Below are 17,513 nucleotides of genomic sequence, written 5' to 3' on the forward strand. Positions count from 1 at the left end.
ATCGACCAAAACAACAATAATAATCGTTATTAGTCCATTATTATTATTATTATTATTATTATTATTATTATTATTATATCATGATTGTTGTCCGTGGTGAAGATGCAGGCAGAGGGGCGGGGCACAGCTGACAGCAGGGGGTAGGTGCGGTAGTGCGGCGTCTGACGTGCACGCTCACACACACACTCATTCACGCGCTCACACACACACAGAGGAAACCCTCACAGCGCTGGACCGACACGCACCAGACACTGACCTGCACAAAATGCTGCGTTCACGACCTCTGACAAGCCGCAGCTGAGTGTAACGAAAATAAATAACCCGAAAAGCTTTGCGCGTCAAATCTCTTCGCGTAGACCTAAGCAAACACTACAGTGGTGTTTTTTTTTTCTTCTTCTATATTTTGTTCCACAGCAAAAGAAGGGGGGAGACAATAATCTCATCACAGCACAAGTGGATGCGCTTAAGCGGTGCATGAATCCCTCCGTTTGCCTTGCAGGACCAGGAGAAAACCAGGCGGTGCTGACGACTGTGTGGAGGATAAGGTCTGCGAGAGCACATTGACCGCGTCTGCGCTTTGGCAACGGCTTCAGGATGGCGTTAACGATCTGCACGAGATTCACCGATGAATATCAACTGTTTGAAGAGCTGGGAAAGTAAGGAACACACACGTTCATCTTTTTTTAAAACATCTGGCACCATCACCATCTCTGTATGACACGTCTTATGTAACAAGTCGCCTTGGTTTAAGGACACGGATTCCGGACCCTTGTGAGTCTGTGCATCTGTGTGTCAGCGCCTGTGCGCACATCCATGCTGTGGCCATGAATGCTGCTCAGCGGCCAGGTCTTTCATGTGGGATTTCATTTGTTGCTTTATTTACGTTGAATGATTCCTACAACAAAAAAAATGTCAAATAAAGAGTGTCGACAGTCGCCATCACCCGGTGCCTGTGCCTGTGTGTGTGTGTATGTGTGTGTGTGTGTGTGCAGCCACTGATGCATTTCGGCCTTTGGCTGTGCCACAGGAGGGCGAGGAGCTCCAGTGCTGCACACTGAGCCAAACTGAAATGCACCAAGACAGAGAAGAGAAAGGTGGTGTGAATTTGGTAATCAAACTCCTCTTTCCTTACCCCACCCCCACCTCCACCCCCACCCCTCCTCACTCCAAAACCTCTCCCCCAGCGTGACAGAAATACACACAGTAATGCGACAGCATGTAGGCCTCGTCGGCGATGACACATTCTCCAGCCAATCACCGAGTTGCGATCAATTATCAGACACAGGCAGGGAATTCCTCAGCCCTGACAGTGTGTGAGTTTATGTGTGTGTGTTTGTCACTCAATCCGGGTACCTGCCTTAATGTCCATGTGTGCATGTATAGCACCGTGTAGTCCAACAGCACATGACCTACAGTTTGCACACAGTTCCAGATGAGAGACAGGGAGGGGGATTAAGAGAGAAATAGGTGGTAGGATTGTCTCACCACTTAGCATTCTAAATGGAGGTATTGATTTGACATCATGCCCCTGATGGAAGTCTGTGATTCTAGAGTGAAGTGAGGAAACCCCTCTCCATCCTCAGCATCCGGTTTTGTATCATCCAACCCTGCATTTACCTGATGACTCTCACTGTTGCAACTCCAATGCAATGTTGCCCCAACACACCCTCCTGCAGGCAACACAACAACCGAACAGATGCGACTGATAGTACCAGCATGTCATGACTATGATACAAGTGTATCTCAACATTTTCAGCCTCTTTCATGATGTGATAGGACAAATCTGATATTTTTGTTTCACTGTTAAACTTAACAACATCTGTGACATTCCAACATTAATATCATTTAAACTGTCACAGTTTTATTGTAATTATTCAGTTTAAAAGGAGGCTTCACTTAAGTCAAGGTTCAGTCTTTGTGAACAAGGTTGGAGTTTAGTCAACTTTTATCTGCACCGCAGGTAAATGCCATGTATTTGTGTATGAAGGACGCCTGACTAGTTATAAAAAGGAACAGCTGTCCCATTTTTTTCTGTCAGTGCAGCAAGGTGGCTGTGAATTTCCCAGTTATATTTCTAATTGTGAAAGGTCAGATAAAACTGGCTGGATAATACTGATTTTTGATAACAACTCTACCTGTCATAATCCAAAATATTTTTGTACTTCGTCAGCTCCCATACTTGTACTAGAAAATACTCAAATCCTGCACAAAGAGAGAGTATTTAATTGGCTTGTCCTAAAGTGTGTCTTTTTTAAAGATTTTTTGCCTATGTAGAGAAGTACTGTGTCACCAAAAAAACATAACTGACCTGAAATTTTTAAGAAGTATTACACAGAGAACTTGATAAAATACCTCACACAAAAGACAGTATGTTTACATAAATTATAATATTTTAAAGCAGGCATTTAATTATGGATTCTGTTCAGTCATACTTAACCTTTCCCCAGCAAAGATATTTTAATCTCTGCGAAGCTGCATAATCAGATATTCAGTGTATGTCAGTGAATGTTGGCTCTGTATGGAAATACACTTCAATGTGAAATACCCAGACCATCTTAATCTGGCTTATATAACTTAATAAAATGGTTAGCATCAATAATATTGAATGCATTTCACAGAGCCATGCTGCAAACTGTGCAGGATAGTCAAGCGAAAATCTTACGTAACATGTTGGCTGTGATCTTTTCCTTCAACAAATCCCCTATAAATTAGAGGTAAGCTGTAGTGGAAAGCTGCTCACTCCAAAGGACGTTAGATAATGTGTCCATGTTGGACATTGCTATGTGCATAGCATGTAGAAGACATGGACCAAAGCAGTCCAAACTTCATATTTATTCTACTCCCTGCTTCAAAGCTTTGGGCAAAAACACCCGTCTAATGCTGTCAAGATAATGAGGAGCAGGAAAAAGGCAGGATCAGAACAATAGGACAGGGTTCATGTCAGGTGATGGGTATTCTCTGCTCTCTCTTTCTAAGAGCTTTGAAGGGGCTGTGATATGACCAATGTCTTCTGGACTCTTTGGAGACGTCGCTGTTCATGTGAGATGTGCTTTTCAAAGCATTTAAAGACAATGGTTGAATAGCAAAACGAGGTCTGTGAGGCAGCAGGAGTGAGGAGAATGGAGGCGACAACTCCATGGTTGTGTTTAGAGGTGAGAGACGCAGCACTATGTTTTTCCAACTTCTTCAAATAGCTGACCTAGTTTTGAAATCCATAGTGTGTAGAACAATGTAGTGAGTGGTATTATGTAGTGATGTGGGTGTGGATCACATCAGGTTTATGTCCGCAATAGGATTACTATCCTTATACTGACTCTTTTTGGAGTCTGTGTATGAAATGTGACTAAAACAGAATTCAAACCAAAAATCAAACACAAAGACAAATGTTAGGCCGACGTGCCCCACTAAAACAATAGTGTTTATTGTTATTGGATAAAGAAAAAAAAGCCCAGAAGCCCCCTGTAGTAGAACTTTAGGGGCAGTGTATCTAACTATCTATATAACATGGCAATCATGTCAGAATTTGACACTTGCATAGTTTGGGAGCAGCTGTGGCTTAAGAGGTTAAGTGGGTCGCCTTCTAACCAGAAGGTCGGCTCCTCCAGTCTGGCCTTAGAAGTGTCCTTGGGCGACACAATGACCCCAAAATGCCCCTGGTGAATGTGGGGGAATCATGTGGTTTTCATGGGGCTATATATAAAGATGTATGGTAGGAATATGTGAGGGTATGTGAATCCAAAACAATTTCTATAGCAGCACAAATGAAGGAAAATACCACAGACATTTTTCTCAGGCTCCTTCTTGTCATGTCTGTTATGACAAGATGATGGAACATCTTTCCGACTGTCTATCAGATGAAATGCTGAAGCTTTATCTTTGATGAGGTAATCTTTTTGCTTTGTCTGTGTGTTTTCATTCCAGGGGGGCATTTTCTGTGGTCAGGAGGTGCGTGAAGATCTCCTCTGGACAGGAGTATGCTGCCAAAATAATCAACACCAAGAAGCTCTCTGCCAGAGGTATGACACACAAGCAGAGACAAGTGAACGCAGAGTAAACCACTAGATAACAACACGCTCTTGGAGTGAAAAACATACCTGAAGTTTTACAAGGATGTGTGTGTGTCGAGTCGGGAGATGCGAAATAAATCGTGAATCGGTTAAAATTGATACAAATGCGTGACAATTCGTTTCGGTTGAAATTTAAAAAAAGGAATCACGCATAAAGGCGTAATTTAGTTTTTTGAATGAAATCATATCATGAACAAAAGAAAAATTGGGTTGTGAGAGTCAGAGAAGAACCTTGGGTCAAAAACGTTTAAAAAAAAATCGTATCACATGAAGTCTAAGTCAGTTAACACATTAACCCCCCCCTGTCCTTTGGTTTCTACGAAGGTTCGTCAGCTGCAACCTTGCGCATGTTCCTTCTCGTGTGTGTGTGTGTGTGCGTGTGCACACTTTCTGAATTGATTCAGGACTCTGGCTGGTCTTGTTGTCCCAGGGGCAGATCTCTTGTGGAGCCGACCCAATTCTTTCACATCCGTCACTGTAATTGTAGCCACTGGCCTAGTTGCTTTGGGCACACATGCACACACACGGGCGCACAGACACTTACACACATAATGTGCACGTGCAGCCCAAAGCATATTTGTGATAACTAACCAATGGCGTGTTGTGTGTTTGCTGTTTCACCTTATGTTCAGCCAGTGGAGTGTTCTGTCAGTGCCTGCTTGTCTGTGATAGTCACTGGCTGCTGTTAAACCACACACAGAGTCAGACTGGTGTAGATTTGAGTGGAGTTTACTGAATACAATTTGAATTGTTTTTTTTTTCCTTTTTACCATGCCCCTCTGCCTATAATTTTATTTTTCAGATTTTTTTCTGTACACCCTTCTTGATTTTTTCTTTTTACTTTCCTGGTCATCTGTTCTTGGAGACTTTTTTTTCTCCTCTTTTTGGTTTCCATCCCTTTTGTCTCTGAGCTAAATGTCCATTCTCTCTTTTGAGTGATTTACTAGGTTATAAATCTCACCAGGTGTCCTCTCCTCCCACAGTTTTCCCATTGCTCACATTTCTCATTCCATTTCCTCACCCCACTGCAGCTCCAGTTTTTATTTTTTTATTTTATTTCCCCCCCACCTTCCTTTTCCTCCTTTTCCTCATTCTGTCGCTCCTCTGCCCACGTTGACCCTGTTGCTTGCTGAGTGCAGTGTTGGTAATAGATACGTCGGCAGACAGATCGGTGTTTCACCTCTTGAATGCCAGGATAGATTTTCCAAAAATACTGCAAAGGGTTATCTCACCACATGTGAATGTGGTTCTGCAGACAGACACACACACACACACACACACTAAAAATGTCTTCATTATTACACATAAAAAGATAATTAAAAAAAAATCAAGGCCTCCAACATGCTGTTTTTCTTTCCTATGTTACTTCCTCAGTGTGTGACGTTTACTACCGTGTCAGTTGTTTGTCCTGTGCTCTTTCAGCGATAAGCCCCTGAATTGCAACTCTGATTTCCTGCTCTCTGGCAGGATCATGACCCCACCCCCACTCAGTTACAACGCGGTGCATGTGTGCGCGGCCGTGCAAGTTCATGTGTGTGTCACAGTATATATATATAATTGTAAGGGGTTTAGAGCCGGATTGGTTGCTGGAATGCGCAGAGATCACAGTGCTGTGTGTATGTTTTGTGTGTGTGTGTGTGTGTGTGCATTGGAGAGAGAGCAAGAGTCGCACAGTCTTACAATCTGCAATCCTGATTATGCAGCATTTCATTAGGAGCAGTAGATGAGTCAGTCAATGAGAGGAAGTGAAGGAATGAAAGAGGGAAAAGAGAGAGAGAGAGAGAGAGAGAGAGCAGAATGTGAAAGGGAGAGGGTGCACAGTGTTAACATCTCAGTATGTGTGTGTGTGTGTGCGTGTCAATGAGCGTGTGCTGCATACTGCACATAGCAGTTGATTATTTGTTGTCTTTGTGCATCCGTCAGTGCTCTGTCACAATATCTCTACCATCTTTTGACACTTTGTTTTTCTCTGCTGACGTGCTGTGTATGTGCGCGCCAGTTTACATGCACTTGTGTGGCTAATACAATCTCTTATCTGCCCCTACTGTAGGACGGCACTGTCACTGGGTGTCGGTGGTGGGCACTTGTTGCCTTGTGGGTTTCTTGTGTTAACAATCAGGTGATTTTGCTGTTGTTTTTGGCCTTCATGTTACACCTATTTATACCTGAGATGAGACGGCAACTGTGATATGACACATACATTCAAATTAGGATTGTAAATGCACATGCTTGACTATTTTATTTATTTTTTTGCATCTTACTACTTCTTTGCGTATGTTCAATAAGTGAAGAGAGCGTTGAACCTCACTCAGGAGCAGTAACGGGGAAAGAAAGGCAATATTAATGCAGGTGGGACAAAGATGGAGCAGGAGAGGGAGACATTAGGAAGGAGGGAAGGAGGGATCAGCTGGAAGGAGGGGGATCACATGACTCACAGGGTACTAAAGCTAAAAATAGATCCTGGCCATTCTCTCACTCTTGGTGTCTGTGTCTCTCACTGCCTCACTATCATTCTCACAGCCACACACACACAAATGCAGAGAGAGAGAGAGAGAGAGGGAGAGACAGACAGACAGACAGACAGAGAGAGAGAGAGAGTTCTGAGAATGTTCCAGTAGGTTTTTGGTTTCGATCGATGCTCACCTGTCTGGCCAACCAGACTGCAGGAAGACAAAACGCATTAGTTTGTCTGAAACTGTTGCTGAGGTGTTTTGTCTGTCTGCGTAGATGGTGCAAATTTTCAGTAAAAAAAAAAAAAGATTACATTTTTTAACAGACTACCTTTTCGTTCTTCATATGTTAGAAATTTGAAATATTTTTTCATCTGTGAAGACATTCTTTATTTATTGAAAAGGCATTTGACCTTGTTTTTTTCACTTATATTGTATTGAACTTATATTATTGTCCACTCAACCATAGTTTTATCTGTTCTCTCCTCTACTATTGCTTTCCTTTCAAAGTTAAAACATCTGACATTTTGGTAATTAAGAAAATTAGCCTGATGTGTAAATCAAGGCACAGGTTGTGAGGCTGTCTTACTTAGTATTATATAAACATTTGAAATGATCTAATTTTTAGTTCAGTTACTAAAGATATTCCTATAATATATATAATAGTTATTTAACCTAAGAACAGTTAAACTAACGTCTGGCATTTGATTTGACTCCACACTAGGCAAGAGAATTATAACTCTCATTTTTCTTCCATTTATAAAACATCAAGACAAGTTCTTCGTCTATGGTGTTCATTTGGCTCAGATGTTGGAATTTCTTCTGGACTGAAGTGTTGGCAGAAGTGGGAAAACTGCAGTATATGCAGTGTAGCTGTAAAGACCTGCTCTCAAAACAGAGGCTTTTGAAGCTAAAGTACATCCATTCTCCAGAGGCTCGTGATTGAACAGTCTACGCAGCGTGTTTTCCCATCAGTATTCGCCACATCAATGATAGGATTTAAGTCCCCCCACCCCTCCCCTCCATTGTTACAACCAAGAGTTGACTGACAGTACGTGACCAGCTCTAAGTACAGGCCCCAGTTCACATGTCATGAACACATCCTAAAATCCATTTACAAGAATTTTACTCAAACCCCAGCCTTCATGACTGCAGTGCAGCCAGAGAAATTACAGGTTTGTTTCTCCGCCTACTTTCTACTGATTCTGGTCGAGATTACAGGTGAAGTGAGTTGTTAGGACCTCTTTTCAGGGCAGTAGGGTATAATCAGACAGGAGGCTTTCACTAGTACACATGTAGAGACAAACATTCTTGTCTCGTGTCAAACAAAAATCTGAACCACAGTTTTATGGCATTTTGTGAGTTTGGTGCTGGTGTTAATGTTTTGCCAGGGTTTGTAGGGTGCTGTTGTGATAGCATATACCAGCACCAGTAATTACACCATATTATAATGGATAAAGCATGGAGACATATTGAACTGAATACCAAAAAAAAAGGTTTATTTTATAAAAATCTACTCCCCCCAAATCCCCAGTCAGTGTTTGAATTACACTGAATGAAACAGGGAGATTTCCCAGTAATGAAAGTCAAAACAATAATGAACTGAGGACAGTTTGATCACCACTGACATTTCGTTTATAAGAGGAAAAAGCCTAGGATGTTAGCATTCCCAGAAGTCTTTTAATCTCTTGGTGACCACAGTAGCCCCCAGGTGAGGGGTAACAGGAAAACCTTTGAAGCAGGACGACATAGCTGCTGACTACTGAGGATGTCACGTTTAATCCTCAGCACTGAATTGAACAAGCCCCTCATTTAAACACTGCTGCAGTGGAGTTGGCCGGGGAACTGGGTTTGTTTGTTAGAGTTAGGATTCCTACCATTCATATATTTTATTGTCAATGGATTAACTCGGGGGTGTCCAGACCTGTTTTGGCTCAGGAGCTACTGTTCAAATGACCAGGTTAAAGTGAGCTAACTAAAAAAAATCACTGAAAACATGAAAATATACTCACTATTCTAAACTGAACATACTTTATATCGACAACATCAGGGTAAGGCAGCAACACATCACACTGCTGAGAGAGACTGTGTTGTAGAGGAGCACTGTGGATCACAGAGGCAGGGAGTTCTGTCTGGCAGCATATTTACTGTCATCAGTTTAATAAAATGAGATGAATGGGCATCTTTAAATACGGCTCAGATGACATCATCGAGGCCCCGATCACAGCCTGGAACCAAAAAGTTTGCAGATTTGTTGTGTCATATTTCTCTGAACACAATCACATACTGTAGGCTTCACATTGCACATGTAGAAACAATCACATAGGCTTCACATTGCACATGTAGAAACAGAGAGTATCTGTGCTGGGTGAAGTTGCTGTAATGTGATTTTGTTCAGATGTGCACTTGACAGCTGCTGTCAGGGAGGGAGGTGCCTGTCACTAGTTTTACACAGAGACATCCAAGTGTTCTGGAGCATTTTTATCAGCCTGTCACAACTCATTGTTCCCTTTCTCATGACTTTTTGGAGAGTCAGACAGTTGACTGCGACGGAGTGTCTGGGCCAAGGTGTCAAATGCAATCTTTCTGTCTATTAAAAAGGGAATCTGCTCTGTTAGGAGCCGTATTCACACAGCCACTCCTTTACTTGCACCTGGCAGATATTTTGTGATAGTGGCCTCGTACTGAAGGTGGTTAAAAATAACACAACACAGTGTGGTATATCCAGTAGAAATGCATTTATTCATGGCAAAGTAACTGTGATTAATCTATTAAATATTGTAATAAATTAATACAGTCTCATTTTATGGCATCTTGTCAGAATTTTCAATTTATTAAACTTATTTTATGTCACAGAATGGATTATAAAAGAACATATAATCCATAGTGAAATTTAAGCAATGCATAAGGTAAAGTAGAGTTGCATCTAATCTAATGGCTGATATATGAACAGATAGATCTAAGTTAAAGAAGCTCTAGGTTTAGGTAAGTTTTGCTGTACGTTTTATTGTGTTCCTGTCCTTTCTTCACTCCTAAAGTACATGTGTCCTTCAGAGTAGTTACTCAGGCTTTCCTGTCTCTCTGTAGTTCTGTAGAGTTTTGACAGTTGCGTGTGGATTCTCGATGTCGGCTATTTGCATGCAAGGCTGGTTCCACTGCAGAGGAGAGGAGAGACCTGACACTCTGATTGGTGCAGGAGTTGCTAGACAACAGATGTCCAGTCAGTTGTGAGGTGGACTACCTGTGGAAGAGGGAAGGGGTGGGGTGATACAGAGGTGCTGGTGTTGGGGAGGGGGTCGGGTGGGACTCGATGGCAGACCATTTGTAGTTGCGTTGAAACAACCAACCTCCGGACAAGCTTCTTCTCTATGTTTGTATCTGGACAAACTTTTTTTTTCTCATGAAATGTTTAAAATAATTTGATTAACTTCAAACTTAAAAACTCAAATTTTAAAAAAAATGTTCTGAAAATGAACTACTTCTTTAGATTCATCAAGTTAAATCAGTCTGAACCAAAGTGAGTCTTTGTTTTGCACTTGTTGAATCATGGTTTTAATGTACTAGAAATGAAACGACCTGGATATGAAAACATCCACAATAGTTCACCAAAGTGATCTCAGTAAATAAATCTACCGCTGACTCAAAATAGTAACTCTCCACACATCAAGACGCTGGAGTAATGACTAAAACTATTTTTCATGACATTTGTCCATATTATTAATTAATCATTCCATGAATTAATCCAATGACAGTGCTAATAAATGTATATTTTTTCATACTTTTAAGTGAAATGCAAGGACCAACTTGCTCAGGTGAAACTCACCGACTGATACTACGCTGCATCACTCGTCAAATTTACTGCTACTATGACTCATCGGTTTCAAGCCGCAGTCACGGGACTTCTCCCTGATGGGAGACTGGGTTTGTTGGCATCACACACACAATCAGTCTGGTCACCCAGGGGACAGGTGTGTGAGGCAGCCATGCATTAAAATAAAAGACTACAAATAATGAATTTTATTTTCCAAACTGATGAAATGTTCAGGTATATGAGTGGAAAGAAAAACCAATTGAACAGAGAATTGTTGAAGGTCATTATTAAACGGACTTCTGTTTTAATCTTGCATAGTTCAATGTCCCATTGTCAGTTATGATCATTTAATGACAATCAATGATAAACAAAGAGATCCTATTGATGTAATGTGTAATATATACAACATCATTTGAATTGTGTACTGTAATCTGAACAACAAACATATTATGGCAACAACAAGTCAAATGACTTCCAGTATCCATTTTCCATTTAATCAGTAATTATATTATTACAATTAATTAGTATTATTAGATTTTGTCCGTTGGTATGTCAACATGTTTCTGTCACGTCTTTGATCCTTTGTGACAGAAAACTAGGAAACATAATGGTATTATTTATTATTATTATTATTATTTATTTATATGTATTTTTTATTTATATTTATACTTCTTATTTGTGTTGGACAAAATAAACAAAAACTTTTTTTTGTAGCAGAAGCAGAAGTGAATATTGATATTGATAAGTGCCAGCTGTGGCAGCTGTTCACTATTGAGTGGTGGAAAACCAAACACTGAACAGACATTGTTTTTGTCAACTCATCCAAAGACACACACAGTGTGACTAAGGTCTAAAGTATAAAAAACAGTGGTTTGTGTTGTAATCTAAGACAAACCCAACGATGACAGGGTGTTTTATGTAAGAAGATGAATGTAGCAGGGACTAACGGAGGATATCAAAATAATCCTTCTCTGTACTTTTTTTTCTTAGATCATCAGAAACTGGAGAGAGAGGCGAGGATCTGTCGTCTACTGAAGCACCCTAACATTGGTGAGCGGCGAGGCTTCGGCCTGGAAACATGCACGCACAAGAACACTGATAAAGATGAAAACAATATTTTGTTCAGGTCTCTGGTGATTTCTGCTGCGGCCATTTATCTTCTGGATACAGTTATGAAAGCACGAGTGTGTGTGTGTGTGTGCGTGCGTGTGTGCGCAGTATCTAATGATGATGTATCTGTGTGCTCTTAGCTGTGTCATCACAAAGACACCAGAGCCTCTCTGTCCCTCTGGTTCAGAGCTGCTCACAGACACCATTAGAACTCATTCTTTGTGTTGTATGCACAAAAATAACTCTAAATCAATATCACAAATGAATGTTGAAATGTGATCATTCTTGACACACACATACTGACAAGCAACATTTTTAGGATAGGTCTTTGTTTGTAAAACACTAAAACAATGAACTGTTATTTATATTGACTCTAAAAGCTTTCATTCCTGACTGTGAAAAAAAGTCATATCACACATTTAAATCATGTTTTAGTAGAATTTACTGATATTAATAAAGAAACATGACTTGAAAAAGTGAATTTTAAATTTTCACTTTTTTCCACTCCTCTCTTTCTCACCTGAACTGTTTTTTTTTGCTGCGTCTCTCCTACAGTTCGACTCCATGACAGCATATCAGAAGAGGGTTTCCACTATCTGGTGTTTGATCTGTGAGTCAGAGATATCTCCTCCCACTGTCACAGCACATTTCCTGTTTTTCCATGTAAAACTTTGTGTTTTTAATTGTGCTAGAAAATAACAGGTTTTCCAAATAATTGTAACTCAAACAGTAACAAATACTACGTGTCCCCAAAGCTGCTCTTTGCTGGGGTAAAAATCATGAACGGTAAAGAACAGATGCTGATGTGACTTCTCCACAGAGTGACAGGAGGAGAGCTTTTTGAGGACATCGTAGCCAGGGAGTACTACAGCGAGGCTGATGCCAGGTAACATGTTCCCACCGACTCTGCTGAGCACAGCAGCTAGGATGCATCTCTGTCTCCTGCTGGAGAGAACAACTGTGGGCACCCACATACACACTATGTGTGTATATATTTATGTAATTCACATATGGTCTTCTCAGAGGTGTGATGCAGCTGCCTTGTCTCCTGGACGTCTCCTGGTTATTTATAAAAGTGATTAACGACATGTAGTCTCTGGCATTAATCACACACTGACTCTGTTACACCATTAGATGTAAGTGTGTGTGTGCGCACGAGCGTGCGTGTGTGTATGTATGTATCTCTTGTTCTTGTTCTTGTCAGGACCAGTTGCCCATATAAGGACTGTAGCTTTTGGTTTTATTACAGCCTAATTTCTCAGTTAAGAGCCAGGATCTAGATAAAAAGTTGAAGTTGACATTGTCAAAAGTTTTTAAAGAAATGAAAACCTGGGCAACAACATTTAGTTTGTGGTATGTAGTTCTCTGTAGCTGTATTCGAGTGTGTGTGCCTGTGTCTGTGTAAGTGTGTGTGTGTGTGTGTGTGTAGGTGTTCTAGCAACAGACTATATAGAGCGTTGCTGTGTCTCTACAGTGTAATATATCATATACAGGGAACATGGGTTGCCATGATGTGACAGAAACAAGGAAAACAGCATTAGTCAAATGTGAAACTTAATGAGATGGATGCCTCTTCTCTCCCCTCCTCTCCTCTCCTCTCCTCTCCTCTCCTCTTCCTTCCTCTCCTGTCCTCTCCTATTCCCTTCCTTCCTCTCCTCTCCTCTCCTCTCCTCTCCTTTCCTCTCCCCTCCTCTCCTCTCCTCTCCCCTCCTCTTCTATTCCCTTCCTTCCTCTCCTCTCCTCTCCTCTTCCCTTCCTTCCTCTCCTGTCCTCTCCTCTCCTTTCCTCTGCCCTTCTTCTGCTCTCTTATCTCTCCTGCCATCTGTTCCATCTGTATCCTGTTCTCATTCATTACCCTCATGCCCTCAGCCACTGCATACAGCAGATCCTGGAGAGTGTCCATCACTGCCATGTTAATGGGATCGTGCACAGGGATCTTAAGGTTTGTATCACCACCTCCGTGGGTCCAGCTCTGTCCCCCCTTGTCTTCCATCCTTTTGTTGTCCCAGATGAGTTATTTTCTTATTGTGTGCAAAAAAAAAAAATCCAACTTTTATTTTTTGTGCTATTTTCCTGACCTTGACCTTTGCTAAAGATAGGGTAGGCTGGATGGAAATGGGACAGGTGAAAAGTAGAGGCAGTGAAGGTGGATGAACTTAAAGTCAACAACAAAAATCTAAGAAGATGATGGTGAGGATGAGATGAAGTTGATCGAATGACCACAAGATAAGTGTACCTGAGACTCAAGATTCACAAGGTGGCAGTGAGACCTGCTATGACGTATGGTGTACAGACAGTGACACTGTCTAGAAGATCTTATGGCTAAGCTACAGTTGACAGAGTTGAAAAGTGTGTTGAATATTGAGCTTCCAGGCAGGAGGAAGAGGAGGATGAGGAGGTGTAGGTTAGATGAAGATGGAGGCACATGATTGGCTGTTATTACCTCTGAATGTAAATCTGTGTCAAACACCATATCTTTAATAGGCGTGTGGAATAATGTAGTTGCAGGTAAAGGTGCAACACAGTGAACGAGGATTAGTCATGTTGGACCATTTGCATACGTACGTAAGCAGTTGAAATGTTAAAATATTTTACTCAGGGTCATGAATGCACAAGTTCTTGTTTTGTTAAAATGGATGGCGATGCAACTGTGTTTTCCGGGCCTAGACGTTATGTGCTGTAGTCATTAGAAGTTTGCTGTAATAAGGAGGATTTATTCATCATTATGTAAATTATTCAGATGAGTCCAGTCGTCAGATAGTGTCTGGGTCCTATTGAGCCATAGGTCTGCCAAAAACTGGCTGCGCTTAGTCTGCCTGCGTTCCCGGTGTCTAAATGTTAGGAAATGTTTTATTCATTAGAGTTTGCCGTCTGACTGACCTCGGGTCAGCGAAGACCTTTCGGCACCAACAGCAGCGTGTGTTTTGTGTCTGTGTGTGTTGGATGTGGTGTGTGCTAAATGTGCTTGCTGGAGGCTCACCTAGTTTTATGGCTGTGTTAAACTTTGTTGTTGTCAACATGTGAAACAGTCACTCTGTCCTGTTTCAGCGCCCCCCCCCTTTTCCATGCAGTCACTTTGCCCCCACTCATGGATGATGTTGAACTGTGGATTGGTGTCACTGTGGTGCTTCACATCACTTCTGCTCCTAATCCACTTTCGTACCATCCATGACACCCTGGGAGCAAGTCTGCATGGAAGGTCTTTGGCCTGGTGGATGTTTGGTCCCGTGCACATTTCTGTTTCTCTGTCATGGCTGTGACAGAAAGGGAGTTGACCTCAGACACTGATTTAAGAGCAGTTTAGCATCATTGACCCCTAATGGTGTGGATTAGGATTGGGTTTGGCTAATCTGGTTTTAGATCTGTGTCTGTGGGCAGCTTGTCCCCAGAGTGTGTGACATTTCACCTCTAACCTGTTTGACTCCGCCCCCCCCAGCCTGAGAACCTTCTATTGGCCAGTAAGCTGAAGGGGGCGGCGGTCAAGTTGGCTGACTTTGGGCTTGCTATCGAGGTGCAGGGGGACCAGCAGGCATGGTTCGGTGAGTATTCATCCATCCATTTATCTTTTTATTTTTTTTAACATCAAACAATCAGACAATTGAGGAAAGAAAAAAATACAGATTCTGCACTTATAGTTTGATTTGATTGATAGTTTGACTAAATTAAACATTCCAAATTGACAATTCAAGTCAATTTTATTTGTATTCTCCAAATTCACAAAACAATGGCGTTCACAGTTTTAACAATAGAATTAAAATTGAAATTATCCTCATGAAAAAACTCTGTATACCTGAATACTATTATACTATACTAGTATAATACTATTGAAATTCTAAACTAGATTAATTCAGACGCCAAGCAGGAATTTTGGCAACATCGGGGAGAAAAAACTGAAAGCAGGTCCAGACTCGATGTTTTTCGTCTGCTGTCTGCAAAGACAACGGGGAGACAGACAGAGGAGGGAGAAAAGTAACTTTCCTCTTGAATGTCTTTTACCTGTCTCACTTTGGTGCATACCAAGGTTCAAGTTCACCTCCATTAATAGAAAGTTTACTCCAGGGTTCATTTTATTCAAACCAAACATGACTACCGGGAGCACACTCTTAGTCCAGGTCTGACCCATGACCTTTCTGCCCCCTCATACTCCACATCTACCCTCTTTATTTTCTCCAGGTTTTGCTGGCACTCCAGGCTACCTGTCGCCAGAGGTTTTGAGGAAAGACCCATATGGAAAAGCAGTTGACATGTGGGCCTGTGGTAAATATTCACATTCACTCAGAGCCGCTCTTCAAAAGAACCTTTAAAGTATAGACTGGCAAAGTCGGTGCTGGTTTGTGAAGAAGAAAATCTTCGGCTTGAGTTGACATACATCGTTACTTTTGTTTCTTATTTTGCTGTATATTTAAGCCCTGTCCTATATGTTATATATTGTGATGATGCGTTCCTTGACCCGTCACTCGTTTTCAGGTGTAATTTTATACATCTTGCTGGTGGGCTACCCTCCCTTCTGGGATGAGGACCAACATCGCCTCTATCAACAGATCAAGGCTGGAGCCTATGATGTGAGTATTTATATACAGTAAATTAACCAGCAGCAGGATACTTTTAATATTTGCATCTCCTGTTTTGATCTGACAAAGTGATGTTTTGTGACAGTTCCCATCCCCAGAGTGGGACACTGTAACTCCTGAGGCCAAGGATCTGATCAACAAGATGTTAACCATCAACCCCAGTAAACGCATCACTGCCACAGAGGCCCTCAAACACCCTTGGATCTGCGTACGTGCAACTAACAGCTAACAAAATCACAGAAATGCTGATGCCAGATTTAACACCTCTGACGTTTTCCTCTTGCAGCAACGATCCACCGTAGCCTCCATGATGCACAGGCAGGAGACGGTCGAGTGTCTGAAGAAATTCAACGCCAGGAGGAAACTCAAGGTGAGACTTCTGGCAGTCCTTCATGTTTCTATTTATGCACCACAATCCATCCAGCCACGTCTCACACTGCCCCCTGTCTTTGAATCTTCTCCACACGGAAAATCTCACGATGACAATTTTTGTCCTCTCAGACTTTTTTTAAGTTGCTCTTATGCTTTGCTCTACTTTCATGCTGAAACCTTACTTCCTTCATTGCTTCCTTTCTCCTTTCCCTTCCTTCCTTCCTTCTGTATTCTGTCCTTCCCCGCAGGGAGCCATATTGACCACTTTGCTAGTCACAAGAAACTTCTCAGGTATGTTTTTCTTGGCTAAGTGTCAAAGACCTGATTTTAAAAAGTATCAGTGAAAACAGTTGCCATTTAGCTTTAGGGATCTGAGAAAACTCTGTATCTGCACATCTTCCAGGCGAACACATCAATTGTTAGTCTTTGACTGGAAGAACGTTCATCTTTCTTCCGTAGATCGAACACTGGAGTACAAATCTGCCGTTGTACAAACAGTGTCATCTGTATTTCTTTTTTATCTAGCTCACTATTTTGCTCTATTTTCGCATCTATTTTTATTTGATCTATCTCTAATTTCTCCGGCTCGTACGAGCCTGGTTTCTACCTCTACTTCACAGCACTATGAATTAGCATGAATTTGTCTCCTTTATTCATAATTTTCCTCTTTTTTCAATTTTCTTTCCTACTTTTGTTTGGATTGTGGTAACCATTTGAGGTAAGATTTTATGGGATGACAGGAAAATATTGTGGGATTTGACATGCCGATTAAACCGTTTTTGTTTTTTTGCATTTCTGAAGTATCTGGAGTCACTTATGCATGGGAATAAAGTCCAAGAACAAAAGTGCAATAAGTGCTAAGAATACCACAACAGCAACAACAAAATACTACAGTGTAGCATGTATTTTTCAAATGTAGTTTAGTTTTCAGATTTTTATATTGAGAATAAGTGAGAAGAAAACATTGCATCTGATCTTCTGATGCTGGTGGTTAAGTGCATGTTCGTGTATATAAGAAGGGATATTAGGGCTGTAACGGTACACCTGTTACAACGGGAACCAGGATTTGTAAATATTATATATAATATATATAATTTTTTTTTATCATTTATTTTTTTGGACTTTGAAAATG

The 17,513-nt window shown here is 41.2% G+C and overlaps 1 protein-coding gene across 17 annotated transcripts in view; it reads left to right on the forward strand.

Annotated features, from left to right (window-relative positions):
- The first annotated feature begins 105 nt into the window (after nucleotides 1–105).
- Nucleotides 106–17,513, forward strand: part of camk2d2 (calcium/calmodulin-dependent protein kinase (CaM kinase) II delta 2) — a 27,398-nt gene continuing 9,990 nt past the window's right edge. For 9 of the 17 annotated variants that reach the window (XM_008316979.3, XM_008316982.3, XM_008316986.3 and 6 more), the window contains exons 1-12: nucleotides 108–656; nucleotides 3,922–4,016; nucleotides 11,319–11,378; nucleotides 11,994–12,048; nucleotides 12,259–12,324; nucleotides 13,308–13,380; nucleotides 14,875–14,977; nucleotides 15,612–15,695; nucleotides 15,906–16,000; nucleotides 16,095–16,217; nucleotides 16,296–16,379; nucleotides 16,630–16,672. In XM_008316979.3, the coding sequence (XP_008315201.1) occupies nucleotides 595–656; nucleotides 3,922–4,016; nucleotides 11,319–11,378; nucleotides 11,994–12,048; nucleotides 12,259–12,324; nucleotides 13,308–13,380; nucleotides 14,875–14,977; nucleotides 15,612–15,695; nucleotides 15,906–16,000; nucleotides 16,095–16,217; nucleotides 16,296–16,379; nucleotides 16,630–16,672 (943 nt within the window). In that variant the 5' untranslated portion in view covers nucleotides 108–594. Of the gene's footprint in view, nucleotides 657–3,921; nucleotides 4,017–11,318; nucleotides 11,379–11,993; nucleotides 12,049–12,258; nucleotides 12,325–13,307; nucleotides 13,381–14,874; nucleotides 14,978–15,611; nucleotides 15,696–15,905; nucleotides 16,001–16,094; nucleotides 16,218–16,295; nucleotides 16,380–16,629; nucleotides 16,673–17,513 lie in introns of all 17 variants that reach the window. The other 8 variants (XM_008316985.3, XM_008316987.3, XM_017035431.2 and 5 more) reach the window with 5 other exon arrangements.

The sequence above is a fragment of the Cynoglossus semilaevis genome, chromosome 9 (assembly GCF_000523025.1).
Source record: "Cynoglossus semilaevis isolate Cse_v1.0 chromosome 9, Cse_v1.0, whole genome shotgun sequence".
Taxonomy (NCBI): domain Eukaryota; kingdom Metazoa; phylum Chordata; class Actinopteri; order Pleuronectiformes; family Cynoglossidae; genus Cynoglossus; species Cynoglossus semilaevis.